Source organism: Choloepus didactylus, chromosome 8 (genome assembly GCF_015220235.1).
Source record: "Choloepus didactylus isolate mChoDid1 chromosome 8, mChoDid1.pri, whole genome shotgun sequence".
Classification (NCBI taxonomy): Eukaryota; Metazoa; Chordata; class Mammalia; order Pilosa; family Megalonychidae; genus Choloepus; species Choloepus didactylus.
In genome coordinates, this window is record NC_051314.1 from 94,898,422 (window position 1) to 94,914,427 (window position 16,006).

The window sequence follows — 16,006 nt, forward strand, 5'->3', positions numbered from 1 at the left end:
GGTTTAAGTGAATGCCTCCTAAGTGCCAGGCGTTTTTCAAGCCTTAACCCTATGAAGAGGATATTATCTCTGTTTTAGAGACGAAGAGAATTTAGGTTGCGCAATATCACAAACTACCATCTGGCAGACCCATAATTTGAGTTCAGGTCTGCTACCTCTAAAGCCCTGTTCATTTCGCTATACCTTTCTCCTCTGCAGTTCAGAACCACCGGGTCAGGGAAATACCTGCCCTAGGTTTGGCGCTCCAGCGTACACGCTTATCTTCCCGCATTTAGGCTCCCGAAGCGCTCCGCCCCCTCCCGCTCACTGCGCCGGCGCATCCGACAGCTTCCCGCCTGCCAGAGGGGGCGGGACCGCGTCGCTGCAGCTGCCCGAGAGGCCTGCGGAGGCGGCGCCGAAGCCTCTAGGCGGGTTGTTCGCGGGATTCGGCGCCGCGGCGGTGCTAGCCAAGGTGGTGGGAGGGGAGAAGAGGAAGGAAGGGGAGGCGGGCGCGAGGCCCGGCAGCAGAGGAGGAACTTGTTGCGTCCGCGATTGCGCGGTAACGCTCCCTCCGCACCAGTTCGCTGGAGCACGGCGGCGGCGGCAACGCCGGGGCGATGCGGCGGTATCTTCGCATCGTGCTCCTGTGTCTGGGCTGCGGCTTCTGCTCGCTTCTCTACGCTTTCAGCCAGCTCGCCGTGTCCCTGGAGGAAGGAGCGGGCGGCCGTGGCGAGAAGCCGCAGGCCGCAGCGGCTTCCTGGCTCGGGGAAGGCGTACGCGGCGCCGGGCGAGGGGCGGGCAGCGCGGGCCCAGCGGCGCATCCTGACGGGTCGGACAGGTACGGGCCATTCCCTATCTTGAAGATGGGGCGGCGGGCGCGAGACAAGGCTCGGCGCGGGCTGCTCTCCCGTGCGTTCCGCGCCTCGCGCCTCCCCCCTCTAGGCTCTTTCCTCTACCTTCTTTGCCGCGGTCTCCGACCCTCTTCGTTCATTTCCCTCCTTCCCCTCAACCCCGCGGGTGAGCCCGGCATTGCTTCAGCCTGAGCTCATTCCACACTCCTTGTTTGTTTTCCGACCCATTCCTTAGGCGCTGTTTAAAGTAGCTAGAAATTAATTTTCGATTTATAACAATTGGTCTGTTTTTTTTTTTTTGTTTTTTTTTTTTCCCCCTCTTCTAAGGATTCGTTGAAAATTAGAGGTGTCCCACAAAAGCCTTCCTGCTGCCTGGCTAGTGGAAATTCCCTCTTGTCTCCATGGAGTTGAAGTTGAGATATTTAAACATCAGGCTAGCGCCCCAATTCACTTTTTTTTGGTCTTGAAAGAGTCGTCTGATTTTCCTGTGTTTAACGTTTAAAATTTTCATTATTAGCAGCGGTTAGTTAAATCTGGACATGGCATTTGTGCGACTGTGATTTTTTCTTTTGGAAACAATTTTTTTTTCCTGAAATTTTTAGCAATTTAAGAAAAAACATGCTCAAGTCTATTGTGAGGTGGGACGGAGATATCTTTTAAGAAGTTATTTAAAAACCAGCATAATGACTTAAACGTTGCTTTGTGCCAGTCACTGCCAGAGTTGGATTCAACATGAAATTTAAATGGAAAGAAGTTTTTGACAACGTGTTATGAATGCTTACCAAAATCTAAGCATTTTCAGTATCTTGCAGGGTAGGCTAAGGCAACCTAGTTTGTGGGCATCTCCCTGGGAACGACCCTGGGTCCTTCTTACTGACAGGCAAATACTGCTTTGATATAGAAAAGTACTGGATTGGTAGGAGGAGGGAGTGCAGGTTAGCAGCTGTTTAACATTATTCTGAGAGTAGGTCATTCCCGGATGAAAAGGAGTTTGGGCAGAGGAACAGAATGTAAAAGCTGGATTGTCAGGTTTTTACTATATGATATGATTATGATCAGGCGAACTCTTAAGACATCAGGACTCTGTATTTATAAAAGCAGGATTACTTCCAAAGCAACCTTCAATTATCTGTCATGTGAGAGGCAGTGATTGAAGACTTGAATGAGCTCATGAAAAGAAAAAAAAAGCAGATGGAAGCTAAGCTGTTTATGATCTATCTACTACCTAATTTTGAAACATTTGAAGTTATAGAAATTATTTTTGTAATGGGTAGAATTATAAGGAAGCAATATTTTAACAAAAATACTGAATAGAATTAGGCTGCATTATTAGCATTTCAGTTTGATAGGGTGGCATTCATTTGTGCTTTTACTCATATATATGCTTTATTTTGTGATAGATTTTTATAAATTGCATTTGCTTGTCAGTTTGGCCGGTTAAAACAAAATTATTTTATTTGAAATTTAGAAAATAAGCACCTCGGTTTTCATAAATATTTCACAAACCTATTACTGAAATCTTAAGTTTGATGTGTCAGAGTAAACTAAGGTGCATGGAAAAATGTGGTGAACTACTTTTCACCACATTTGCAGGTGTAAGGGGAAGTTTGGTCAGAGGAACAGCATGGAAAAGTTGGGTTGCCCTGTTTTGCTCTACAATTTGATTAAGGTCTGATGAATTCCTAAGACATCAGGACTCTATTCATAAGAGCAGAACTATACAACTCCAGGTTTGGAATTTTATTTCAGATATTATCGTTACAGTGATTTTTAGAGTTTTTATATGGTTAAATCAACTTTTTTTTTTTTTGTCTATCATGATATATATGGTAGATATCCTTAATTTCTCTTCCTATGTAGAAATCTTTTGTTAAAGTTCCAAAGGTGTCAGTTATTGCACCAGGATTAGAAATTATGTATCCTTTGATTGCTCTACATGTGTTCCTTTTTTACTTTTCTTTTTCCTATTCCTTTTTCTCTTAACTTCACTTTTCTTTATTACTATTGGTTGAGAATTGTCTGAACTTTGAATACCCTAGCCTTAATGACTCTCCAGGCTGCTTTGTTTTATCCTGCTGTTGTAAACTTTTAATTTTTTTTTTTTTTTTTTTTTTTTTTGGTATATTAGAGAAAGTGTGTGTTTACAGAACAATCCAGAAAACATTCACTTTATATCACACTATTATTAACACCTTGCTTTGATGTGGTACATTTCTTAAAATGGATGAAAGAGCAAGCTTATAATTGTACTATTAATGATAGTCCATGGTTTAACTTAAGGTTATCTGTGTGGTGCAGTTGCATAATTTTTTCTTAAATTTTTATTCTAGTACTGTACATATAACCCAACTTTAGTTTCCCCTTTTAGCCACATTAAAATATATAATTCATTGCTCTTAATTACATTCACAGTGTTATGTTTACCATCACCACCATCCATTACAAAACATTTCCATCATCCTAAATAGAGACTACATTTTAAGCCTTAACTCCCTATGCCCTATTCCTTCCCTGTCCCCTGGTAACCTTTATTCTAGATTCTGACTATGAGTTTGCTTATTCTAATTATTCTGTACACTGAAATCATACAATATTTTTGTGAATAATAGCATTATGAACATTGATGTGCACATATCAGCATGAGTCCTTGGCTTTCAGTGCACACCTACAAGTGGGATTCCTGGGTTATATGGTAATTCTATACTTAAATTTCTGAGAAATTGCCAAACTGTATTCCAAAGTGGCTGTACCATTTTATGTTATCACTAACAATGAATAAGTGTTCCTGTTTCCTCACATGCTCTCCAACAATTGTAATTTTCTGCCTTTTTTTTTTTTTTAATAGTAGCCATTCTACTGGGTGTGAAATGGTATCCCATTGTAGTTTTGATTTTCATTTCCTTAATGGCTAATGATGTTGAGCATCTTTTCATGTGCTTTTTGGCCATTTATATATCTTCTTTAGAGAAATGTCTATTCGAGTCTTTTATCTATTTTAAAAATCGAGTTGTCTTTCTGTTGTTGAAGGATTTCTTTATATATTTTGGATATTAAACCCATATCGGGTGTGTGGTTTCCAAATATTTTCTTCCATTGTGTAGATTGTTGTTTACTTTTATGATGAAGTCATTTAAGGTCCAAAAGTTTTTTATTTTGATGAGACCCCATTTATCTATTTTTTTTCTTTTGTTGCTTGTGCTTTGGGTATAAAGTCTAAGAAACTATTACCAAACACAAGGTCTTGAAAATGCTTCTCTATGTTTTCTTCTAGGAGTTTCATAGCTCAGGCTCTTAGATTTAGGGCTTTGGTCCATTTCAATTTGTTTTTTTTTTTTTTTTGTATATGCTGTGAGGTAGGGATCTACCTTCATTTTTTTTTTTTTCCCAAATGAAGATCCAGTTTTCCCAGCACCGTTTGTTGAAGAGACTTTTCTTTCACAATTGAGTAGTAATTGCCCCCTTGTCAAAAATCAGTTGGCCTTAAATATGAGGATTTCTCTTCTCAGTTCTCAGTTCAGTTCCATAGGTTTTTATGTCTGTCCTTAGGCCAGTACCATGCTCTTTGGATTCCTCTTGGCTTTTTAAAAAGTTGTAAGATTGTGAAGTGTGAGCCCTCCAAGTACATTCTTCTTTTTTAAGATGGCTTTGACTATTCAGGGCTTCTTACCTTTCCATATAAATTTGATGATTGGCTTTTCTGTTTCTATAGAGAAGGCTTTTGGAATTTTGATTGGGATTGTGTTGAATCTTTAAATTGCTTTGGGAAGAACTGATGTCTTAATGATGTTTAGTCTTCCAATTCATGAATATGGAATGGTCTTCCAGTTTTTTAGGTCTTCTTTGATTTCTTTTGACAATGTTTTGTAGTTTTCTGTGTTCAAGTCTTTTATGCTGTTGGTTAGAATTTTTCCTAGTTACTTGATTGTTTTGGTTGCTCTTGTAATTGGAATTTTTTTCTTGATTTCTTCTTCTGATTGTTCATTACTAGTGTATAGAAACACAGCTAATTTTTGGGTGTTGATCTTGTACCCTGCCACTGCTCCGTTTATTAGCTTTTGTAGCTTCGTTGTGGATTTTTCAAGATTTTCTTTAGTAGGATCATGTCATCTGCAAATAGGAACAGTTTTAATTTTTCGTTTCCAATTTGGATGCCTTTTATTTCTTTTTCTCACCCTAATTGCTCGAGTTAGAACTTCTAGTACAGTGTTGAGTGACAGTGCTGACAGTGGGCATCCTTGCCTTGTTCACAATCTTACAGGGAAAGCTTTTCAGCCCTTCACCATTAAGTATGGTGTTAGTTGGGGTTTTTCACATATGTCCTTTATTATGTAGAGGAAATTATCTTCTATTCTTAGTTTTCTAAGTTTATCGAGAAGGGGTGCTGGATTTTGTCAAATGCCTTTTCTACATCAGTTGAGATGATCATGTGGTTTTTTTCTCCCCTTATCTTAATGTTGTATATTACATTAATTGATGTTCTTATGTTGAATCACCTTTATATGCCAGGGATAAATCCCACTTGATCATGGTGTATAATTCTTTTAATATGCTGTTGGATTCGGTTTGCTTGTATTCTGTTGAGGATTTTTGCATTTGTATTTGTAAGAGATATTGGTCTGTATTTTTCTTGTGGGCTCTCTCTGACTTTGGTACTAGGTGATGTTGGCCTCGTAGATAGGGAGTGTCCCTTCACTTTTTTGGAAGAGTTTGAGAAGGATTGATATTACTTCTTCTTGGAATGTTTGGTAAATTCCCCTGTGAAGCCTTCTGGTCTTAGGATTTTCTTTGTTTGAAGGCTTTTGATTACTGATTCAATCTCTTTATTAGTTATTGGTTTATTGAGATCTTCTGTTTCTTTTTTTTTTTAATTCATTTTTATTGAGCTATATTCACATACAATGCAGTCATTCAAAGCATACATTCAGTTGTTCACAGTACCATTATATAGTTGTGCATTCATCATCAAAATTAATTTTTGAACATTTTCATTACCACACACACAAAAATAATAATAAAAATTTAAGTGAAAAAGAACAATTAAAGTAAAAGAGAACACTGGGTGCTTTTTTTTTTTTTTTTTTTGGCCCCCATGTTTCTACTCATTCATCCATACACTGGACAAAGAGGAGTGTGGTCCATCACCCCTCATAAGCTACATTTTTATACCATCGTCTTCAGGATTCATGGGTTCTGGGTTGTAGGTTGATAGTTTCAGGTATTTACTGCTAGCTATTCCAATTCATTAGAACCTAAAAAGGGTTGTCTATGTTGTATGTAAGACTGCCCACCAGAGTGACCTCTCGGCTCCTTTTGGAATCTCTCTGCCACTGAAGCTTATTTCATTTCCTTTCACATCCCCCTTTTGGTCAAGAAGATGTTCTCCATCCGATGATGCCAGGTCTAGATTCCTCCCCGGGAGTCATATTCTACTTTGCCAGGGAGATTCACTCCCCTGGGTGTCAGATCCCACGTAGAGGGGAGGGCAGTGATTTCACCTGCCAAGTTGGCTCAGCTAGAGAGAGAGGGCCACATCTGAGCAACAAAGAGGCATTCGGGAGGAGGCCCCTTAGGCACAATTATAGGCAGGCCTAGCTCTCCTTTGTCTTCTATTTCTTTTTGAGTCACTGTAGATAGTTTTTATGTTTCTAGGAATTTGTCCATTTCATCTAGTTTATTTCATTTGTTGATGTACAGTTGTTCATAGTATTCTTTTACAGTTTGTTTATTTCATCGACATCAGTAATAACGTCCCCTTTGCATTTCAGATTTTAGTTATTCATGTCCTCTTGCTGTCTTCATCAGTCTAGCTAAAGGTTTGTCAATTTTGTTGATCTTTTCAAAGAAACATCTTTTCATTTTGGTGATTCTCTCTGTTGTTTTTTAATTCTCTATTTTATCTCTAGTCCTTATTATTTCCTTCTTTCTTCTTGCTTTCCTTTTAGTTTGCTCTTTTTTTCCTAGTTCTTCCAGTTTTGAGCATAGGTCTCTGGTTTGAAATCTTTTCTTTTTTCTTTTTTTTTTTTAGTGTAAGCATTTAGAGTTATAAATTTCCCTCCCAGCAGCTGCTTTTGCTGCATGCCCTAAGTTTTGGTATGCTGTATTTTCATTTTCATTTCCTCAAGATATTTACTAATTTCTCTTGTTATTTATTTTGATGACCCATTGCTTAAAAGTACTTTGTTTAATTTCCACCTATTTGAATTTTCCATTTCTCCCTCTGTTGATTTCTGGCTTCATTCCATTGTGGTTGGGGAAGATACACTGTATGATTTTAATAATTTTTAATTTATGTGAAACTTGTTTTGTGACTTAAGATATGCTGGAGAATGATTCATGTGCTCTTGGGAAGAATGTTACTGGGTGAAGTGTTTTATATATATGCCTGTTAGTTCTAGGTTCATTTACAGTATAGTTCAAGTCTTTATATTTCCTTCTGTTATTGGAAGTGGTGTATTAAAGTCTCCTACTAATGTCGAACCATCAGTTTCTACCTTCAGATCTGTCAGTATTTGCTTCATATATTTTGGGACTCTGCTGTTAGGTGCATGTATATTTATAATTGTTATGTCATAGAATTGACTTCTTTATTAGTACATAATGACCTTTTTTGTCCCTTGTAACAGTTTTAGACATAAAGTCTATTTTATCTGATATTATTATAGCTACGCCAGCTCTCTTTTGATTACTGCTTGCTTGATATATATATTTTTTTCTGTCCTTTCACTTTCACCCTATTTTTGTCTTTGAATTTAAGGTGTCTCTTTTATAGTCAGCGTATAGTTGGGTGATGCTTTTTTTATGCATTCTGCCAATCTCTTCTCACTTCTATCTTTATATGTTTTTCATATATTCTCCTTGTGGTTACCATGGGGTTAAAATTTAACATCCTAAATATATAATAGTCTTATTTGATTTGATACCAACTTGATTTCAACAGCATACACATACACTGTTCCTATACACCTCCATCTCTTCCTTTTTTCATACTTGTTACAAATTATATTTTGTACATTTATGTATTTGCATTTTATTACCTGTAGGAAGTAAGAAGTATACCAGACAGTGCAATACAGTAATACTGGAATTTATAATTACTCAAATGGTTACCTTTATGGGAGGTCTTGTTTTCTTTATGCTGGCAGGTCTAGTGGTGGTGAACTCCCTTACCTTTTATCTGGAATATCTTAATATTATCCTCATTTTTGAAAGTAAGTCTTGGCAGATGTGAAATTCATGGTTGGCAGTTGTTTTCTTTCAACATTTTAAATATTTCAACCCACTGCCTGCCTGTCTCCATGATTTCTGATGAGAAATCAGCACTTACTCTAATTGAAATTCCCTTGTACGTAGTGGATTACTTTTGTCTTGCAATTTTCAGATCTTTCTCCTTGTCCTTTGCATACAACAGTTTGACGAGTATGTGATGGGGCATATTTCTCTTCAATTTTATTGCTTGGTGTTCTCTGGCTTCTTGGATGTGCATATTCATGTCTTTTGCTAAGTTTGGGAAGTTTTCTTTGAATATTCCTTCTACTCCTCTTTCTCTTTCCTCTTATGGGACTTTCATAATGCATATATTGATAAGCTTGACTGTGTCCCAGGTATCTCAGACTACTTTTGCTTTTCTAATTTTTTTTTCTTTCTTTTTCTCAGCATAACACATTTCAATTGTGTTGTCTTTGAGTTCATTGATTCTTTCTTCTGCAGATCCAATCCCCTCTTGGGGATTTCTCATTACAGTTATTTTTGTCTTCAGCTCCTTTATTGGTTCCTTTTAAAAATTTGTGTCTCAGCTCTTGAATTGATCATTCATTGTTTTTCTGATATCCTTTACTTCTTTCTCTGTATTTTCCTTCATTTCCTTGTGTATATTGAAGATCATTTTTTAAAAGTCTTTGTTTGATATGTCCAAAGACATACATCTTTATTGAAGTTTTCTTGATTTTATCCTCTTCCTTTGGATGTATCATTTCCTGTTTCTTTGTCTTATAATCTTTTTGCACACTGTACATTTTAATATTTTAAAATGTTAACTCAGGGATTTATATCCTGAGATTGCTGTTTCTTGAGTTTGTGACCAGCTAGTGAAATGAGAGAGATTTCCTTGAGTGTCATCCTTCCTGTCAGGAAGGCCTTCTTTTTTCCCTAGGTAAATGCAAAGTTCAGGGTTCTTGTTTTTTCTGGGCCTGAGTCTTTTCCTGGGCTAGTGCATGCTGATGACCTTAGGAGTTTTCCTGTTTAAGTTGTTTGCCCCCTCTACTTCCCAGAAGACAGATAATCTCCTCCTCAGTATTCTACTGCTGAACTTGAAGCAGGTAAGCCTTTGCCCCATGACTTCCACCTCAGTCATTTCTTACACTGCTTTGGTTGTCTCAGCTGTTTTTGCCTGGAGAGCAAGTCAATCTTTCCCATCCATAACAAGGCCAGGGTCCCACATAGGGAGCACCAGCTGGCTCCAAACTGCCCTGAGGATGAAGGAAGAGACAGGCAAGTCATCGCGAGCTTCTTCCATGGCTCCCCAAAGCTGGATATGCTTGACCTCCTAGCCATTGCAGCTTTTCGGCTCTCCCTTGCAGCTCTGAACTATACTATCTTTAATCTTCTCCACTGCCTTTTTCTGGGGCCATTTGGAACAGTGGCTGCCCTCAGAGCTGGGCCTCAACAATTCAGAGTGGCTAATCAAAAGCCCTGATCAGTGATTGGCCCCTGCCTAACCTGGATCTTGGAGAAGTGGATTTTTAATGTTCCTTTCTGGCACCGGTAAGCTACACCAGGGGCCAGATCCTACTGCTGCCTGCCACGAGAATGGGGATTGGTGATTGTAACTGCATCACGGAGACAGCAGTTGTACTGGTTTGAAGCTGTTAGGAACCCCAGAAAAGGCCATGTTCTTGTAATCTGTTCCTATGGGAGCAGACCTATTGTGGTGGGACCTTTTAATTAGGTTGTTTCAATTGAGATGTGACCCACCCAATTCAAGGTGGGTCTTGTTCCTTTGCTGGAGGCCTTTATGAGGATAAAAGACAGAAAAAGCCCAGAGAGAGAAACACCCAGAGAGAGCTGAGAGAGAAAAGCCCCAGAGGAGCCAAGAGAGGACCCACAGAAGCTCAGAGAGGAGGCCACTGGAATCAGAAGCTGAAAGCAGTGAAACCCAGGAGTGAAGGACCAGAAGATGCCAGCCATGTGCCTTCCCATGTGACAGAGGTGTCCCAGATGCTAGTGGCCTTTATTCAGAGTCCAGGTATCATCCGGTTGATGCCTTAACTGGGACATTCTCATGGCCTAAAAATTGTAAATTGTAAGTTAATAGAGCCCAATGTAAAAGCGAACCCATTTCTGCATTCCAGTAGCTTTAGCAAACTGAAACAGCAATTTACTGGCATTTACTGTAATTTATCAGCCTCTTCCTCCCACTCTTCCCTGCGTGCTATACAGTGTTATTCTGGACTGCAGAGTTTCTAGATAGTTGATTTAGACAGCTCCTGCCTGTTTAATAGTTGTTCTGGTGGAAGGAGTGATTCCTGGAGCTTCCTACTCTGCCATCTTCCCACAGTCATCCTGTTGATGATCACTCTTTAAAGATGCTGTGGTTGGGGTCTAATCTGGAGAATGTTTCCATGGTGGAGAATGGAGCTATGAGGCAAGCCAACATCTTCCTCTTTTCATTAGGACTTGATTATCATTGCATTCTTACTTTTTTAAAAGCAGTCTTGCCTGAAAGCTTAGAAATGTTGTTTCTCTCTTTCATTTAAGACATGGAATCTAGGGTTATAGCCAGTAGGTTCTACTGCTCAGATCTTGTAGAAAGTATTCATTGCACAGAATTCTATGATAACAAAATATTTTTAAAAATCCTTCCAAGTCTTTAAAGTAAATACTTTAAAATAATAGGAACAGGTTTTCATTGAGGCTTGTTATCACTTACTACATTTTATTGAAGCTGTTATTTTAGTATGAGAAAATACATAGGTCTTAGAGTCACTATAGGCTTGTGTTTTCTTCATGGCCATCTTACATTCCCTTTATATGCTTCAATTTCCTCACCTGTAAAATGTAGATAGTACTTACTTTAATTTGTAATAGTCACAATTTTTAGTAGCAGTGATTGAAATCTAATAAAACTGACTTAGGTAAAATGAATATTTATTGGCTTATTTGGGTTACTGGGAGGAACAGAACTGAAGGAAGACCTGTAGATATCGGGGTAGTTCTAGGGACCTTAAAGACTAGCGATTCTTTCTTTCACTGCAGCAGTTTTTGTTCATGAGGCCTTTTTGCTTCTTGAACTGATTGTTCTCTAGTCTCAAGTAGGAAATCCCAGGAAAAAGCTCTTGTTGGACTTGCTTGGATCACATGCCCATCCATGGACTAGTCTTTGTGGCTTAGGAATGGGGATCTCTGAGTCACTGGCTCTGTCACTTGCCCATCCTTGTGGCAGACAGAATAGCATGATTGGTGTTGGAGAGGAGCAGTGCCTCAGAGAATGGGGAGTGCTGGGTAGGCAGTGGCTCTTCCACTTAGAGACTCTTTAATCTATTCAATATGGACAGTCTCTATTAAGGTGTTGAGTATAAAGCAGTTGTTTTTACCAGGCGTTAATAGCAGGAATTATTACTTCTTGCAGAAGTAATTATAACCATTGTAATTTTTTACACTTTAGCTACACAGGGTATGCCAGTTTGAATGTATTATGTCCCCCAAAACGCCATTATCTTTGATATAATCTTGTGTGGGCAGATATATCAGTGTTGATTAGCTTGTAATTCTTTTGAGTGTTTCCATGGAGATGTGCCCCACCCAACTGTGGGTGATGACTCTGATTGGATCGTTTCCATGGAGGTGTGGCCCCGCCCATTCAGTATGGACCTTGTTTAGTTTACTAGAACACTATATAAGCTCAGACAGATGGAGTGAGCTTGCTACAGCCAAGAGGGACACTTTGAAGAATGTACAGAAGCTGAGAGAGGAGCTTCAGCTTGCAGAGACACGTTGGAGATGGCCTTTGAAAGCATACTTTTGTTCCGGAGAAGCTAAGAGAGGACAAATGCCCCAAGAGCAACCAAGAGTGACATTTTTGAGAAGCTGAAGCCTGGGGAGGAACGTCCTGGGAGAAAGCCATTTTGAAACCAGTGCTCTGGAGCAGGCGCCAGCCACGTGGCTTTCCAGCTAACAAAGGTTTTCAGGAGGCCACTGGCCATCCTTCAGTGAAGGTGCCTGATTGTTGATGTGTTACCTTGGACACTTTATGGCCTTAAGACTGTAACTGTGTAACCAAATAAACCCCCTTTATAATAGCCAATCCATTTCTAGTGTTTTGCCTTGAGGCAGCATTAATAAACTAGAACACAGGGTGATTCACTTCCCATCTTTCACTGTTTTATCTTGATGGTGGTTATCAAGATTTCATTCTATTTTGATTATGCAGCAGTATTGGTAATTGGGGAATCAAGGAAACATTATCAATTTTGCTGATACTGTTTCTGGACTCATCATACCTGCTGCGTGACTCATTGTCACACAGGGAGGTAGTCACCTTGCTCTCCTTTTCAGATATGGTTAAGCTGTGTACTATTTCTCCTGGATCCTGTGAACACCAGCCTGATAATTTTAAAGAGTGACAAGAATAAGGACTTTAGAGTCACAGCCTTCAGATTTTTGCCACTTACTGGCTGCATTAATCTTGAACATGTTTCAGATAAGAATATCTGTCACCTTGGATTGTTTGTGAGAATTGAAATAAAATACCATGTATAGATTATTCATTATGGTGCCTAGCACAGCATTGCTTCAAAATTGTAGCTCATGTGGTGATGGTTATGATCATTTAAATTTTAAGTGATTGTTTTTCAATTTCTGACCTCCAGGAAAAGTTCTTCCCCTTGGCCTTATCCAGGCCAGTTAAACAAGAATGCTTGGTGGTAGTATCCAAGAATCTATATTTTAGATAACTTCTGCTGGTTATTGTTGCAAAACTAAAAATTGAGAACCACTTGATACAGCTGAGATTGGTTTGACCACTGTTTTTGTACTGCTGTTTTTATTGAAGCTTTTTTCCCTCATCCCTGAAGTTATTTCTGAAGAAAGAGAGAGGTGGTGTTTGCTTAGTTTGCTTAATCTCTGTTGCTTTGTTAATGCAGAGACATCTATAAAACCAATACTCTGCACCTTATATTTAGTTCATTAGTAGATAATAGTGATATCTGCTTCACATAGTTGCAAAATGCTTAGCATAAGTAGGAATTTATTGGCTCATGGTTTCAGAGTTCATGGAGGGCAGGGTGTGTAGGTATTTTCTGGCTGGCCTGCAGTCTTTGTACGTGGCGTGTCTTCTTCTTTGTTTTCTGGTTCCATTGATTTCTGGCTTCTGGCTGCTCCCGGTGCTCTCCTTGTTTTCAATTTCCTTTGCTTATAAGGATCTCAGCCATACAGGGTTAAAGTACACCCTCATTCAGTTTGGACACACGATAGGAACATCTTTGAAGTTCCTGTACAACTGGGATTACACTTACAAGACCGGGGATTAGGATCTAAACATGCCTTTTGTGGGAGACATGATTCAATTTCCAAGACATAGTATGTAATAAATGCTAATAATTATCCTAATTAATTAAAATACTTGCTTTGCTTTTGGAGGGGAAACAATAATTTGGCTAATGAAAAAAATTATGTGAACTTTTGATTTAGAAATCTTATTTTAAAACATTAAGGTTTTTATGTATTCATTGTACCTGTTGCAAATACTTCCCCTGCTCAGGTTGACTTATGTTTGTTTGTTTGTTTTTCCAGGTTGACTTTTACTTTTGTTCATGATGTATATATCATATGTCATTTTAAATTTTTTTTAAGATTGGCACTTTTTTCCATTATGGTTTTTGTCTTTGTCATGCACAGAAATACTTTCTACTGGATTTTTTTCCTTTTTTTTTTAACATTTAAATCTTTAATCCAGTTGTTTTTTTGTGTGTGGACAGTTAATGCTAACTTATTTATTTTCTAAATGGTTCGTGTGTATAAGCAGTCCTTTTCCCATTTCCTGAGTATTCATGAAATTTGAGATTTAAGAAAAAGAAGTGAAGACCTAATTTAGAGCTAGAAATAATCTAAGTTGTCTGGAGACAATTTAGTTACAAATGAGTGACCCATGCACTGATCTTCAAATAATATCATGGGAATGGTCCCCTTTAAGGTGCCTGTGAGCATCTTGTTTCTCTTGTAGTCACAATGCAGGTATCCATTTACATTGTTGGCTTGCAACATTTGCTGCAGACTTCTTTCCACATTCTTATGCTTGATATGCCTAAACATATCCCTGACTCTGTATGTTGTACATCGTTTTCACTAAAGCCTCATGACTATTATGGGCATTTTGAAATGAAAAATACCTTTTCCAGGTTAATTTAAAAGTATAAGAAGAGGCCTTCTTCTGCTATCTAATTTAAGCAAACTTCAAATTTGAGAAATGTTATTGTGCTTTCTCCAGATTAGTTGCTTTTCCTAGTTACTCTGTTGCTTGTAATAAGATTACTAGCTGTACTGTTTTGAAGTTATGTACCCCAGAAAAGGCCATGTTCTTTTAATCCATTCTTTCAGGTGCAGACCTGTTGGGGGAGGGGGGGGTTTTAATCAGGTTGTTTCAGTTGAGATGTGACCCACCCAATTTAAGGTGGGTCTTAATCCTTTACTGGAGTCCTTTATGAGAGAATAAAGGACAGAAGAAAGCCAGAGAGCTCAGAGAGAGAAACACCCAGAAAATTTTAGAGGAAAGCCCCCGTGGAGGAGCTGAGAGAGCCACTAAAGCCAGGAGCTGAAAGCAGTGAAACCCAGGAGAGACGGACCAGCAGATGCTGGCCAGGTACCCTGCTATCAGACAAAGAATACCGATGCCAGCAGTCTGTCTTCAGAGTCTGGGTATCATCCTGTTGCTGCCTTAAGTGGGACATTTTCACGGCCTTAGAACTGTAAATTTGTAAACTAATAAATCCCCATTGTAAAAGCCAATCTGTTTCTGGTATATTGCATTCCAGCAGCTTTAACAAACCAGAACACTAGCACATAATGAGTTCGCAGTATGAGTTTCTGCTCTCTTTCTTAATCTTCAAAACTAATTTTTCATAAGTGGGAGAATGTAAATTTGGGAGTGTAGATAATTAGTGTACCTCTTGCTAGCAGTACCTCAGTGTTGTATAATTTTTAAAATTAGTAAGTGGCTTGTATACTCACTAGCACATATGTTCTTATATTTCCAGTAAAAAACGAAAAACATCCCTTCTGTATAGTGTGTTTTCTGAAGTTGAGCTGTGATCAAGCAACTTACCTAAAACTTGATTTTTTTTTCCTTCTGTTTCATTTGCATTAATCCTTTGTGAAGTTTGGAGGCTTGCTGAAATGGAAAGGTTATTTGACTGCTGTTGAGCACTGCCTTTGTTGGCATTGTACGGGTTTGGCTCTCAGTTGTGAATACAATGGACCTGAGATCTGTTTCATTGGAGTTATGGCCCAGAAGGGGAAACAGGCATTAAATAAAACAAGCCTATAATAATTACACATTATGAAATAAAGGAACAAGGTGCAATGACAGATAGAAATAAGGGGAATATAATTTAGATAGAGTATGCGGTATTCCTTTTGAGGAAGTCCTATTTGAACTGAGAGTTGAAAGTGGGTTAGGAGTTGGCCATATGAAAAATGAAGGTGAGTGTCTTGGCAGAGACATTAGTAAACCAATGTGCAGGTGTATCTGGAGTAAAAAGAGAAGGCCTGGTGAGCCCACATCCCAAAGGGCCTTGTAAATCATCTTTTAGAAAAGTTAAAAGATAGTATATGGGTGTGCTGGTTGGGATATATTATGTCCCTCAAAATGCCATCTTGTGGGGGCAGATGCATTAGTGTTGATTAGGTTGGAACCTATTGATTGATTGTTGCCATGGAGATGTGACTCGATCAGCTTGTGGGCAAGACCTTTGATTGGATAATTTCCGTGGTGGTATTACCCCATCCACTCAGGATGGGTCTGAATTAAATCACTGGAGCCGTATAGAAGAGCTGACAAACAGAAGGAACTCAGAGCAGCTGTGAATGACATTTTGGTGAGCAGCTGAAAGAGACATTTTGAAGACAGCCATTGAAAGTAGACTTTTGCTGCCCCAGAGTTTGCTTGGGAGAAACTAAGAGAAAAC

The 16,006-nt window shown here is 38.8% G+C and overlaps 1 protein-coding gene across 5 annotated transcripts in view; it reads left to right on the forward strand.

Annotated features, from left to right (window-relative positions):
* The first annotated feature begins 563 nt into the window (after positions 1–563).
* Positions 564–16,006, forward strand: part of GXYLT1 (glucoside xylosyltransferase 1) — a 75,936-nt gene continuing 60,493 nt past the window's right edge. For all 5 annotated transcript variants that reach the window (XM_037846944.1, XM_037846945.1, XM_037846947.1 and 2 more), the window contains exon 1: positions 564–817. In XM_037846944.1, the coding sequence (XP_037702872.1) occupies positions 597–817 (221 nt within the window). In that variant the 5' untranslated portion in view covers positions 564–596. The remainder of the gene's footprint in view (positions 818–16,006) is intronic.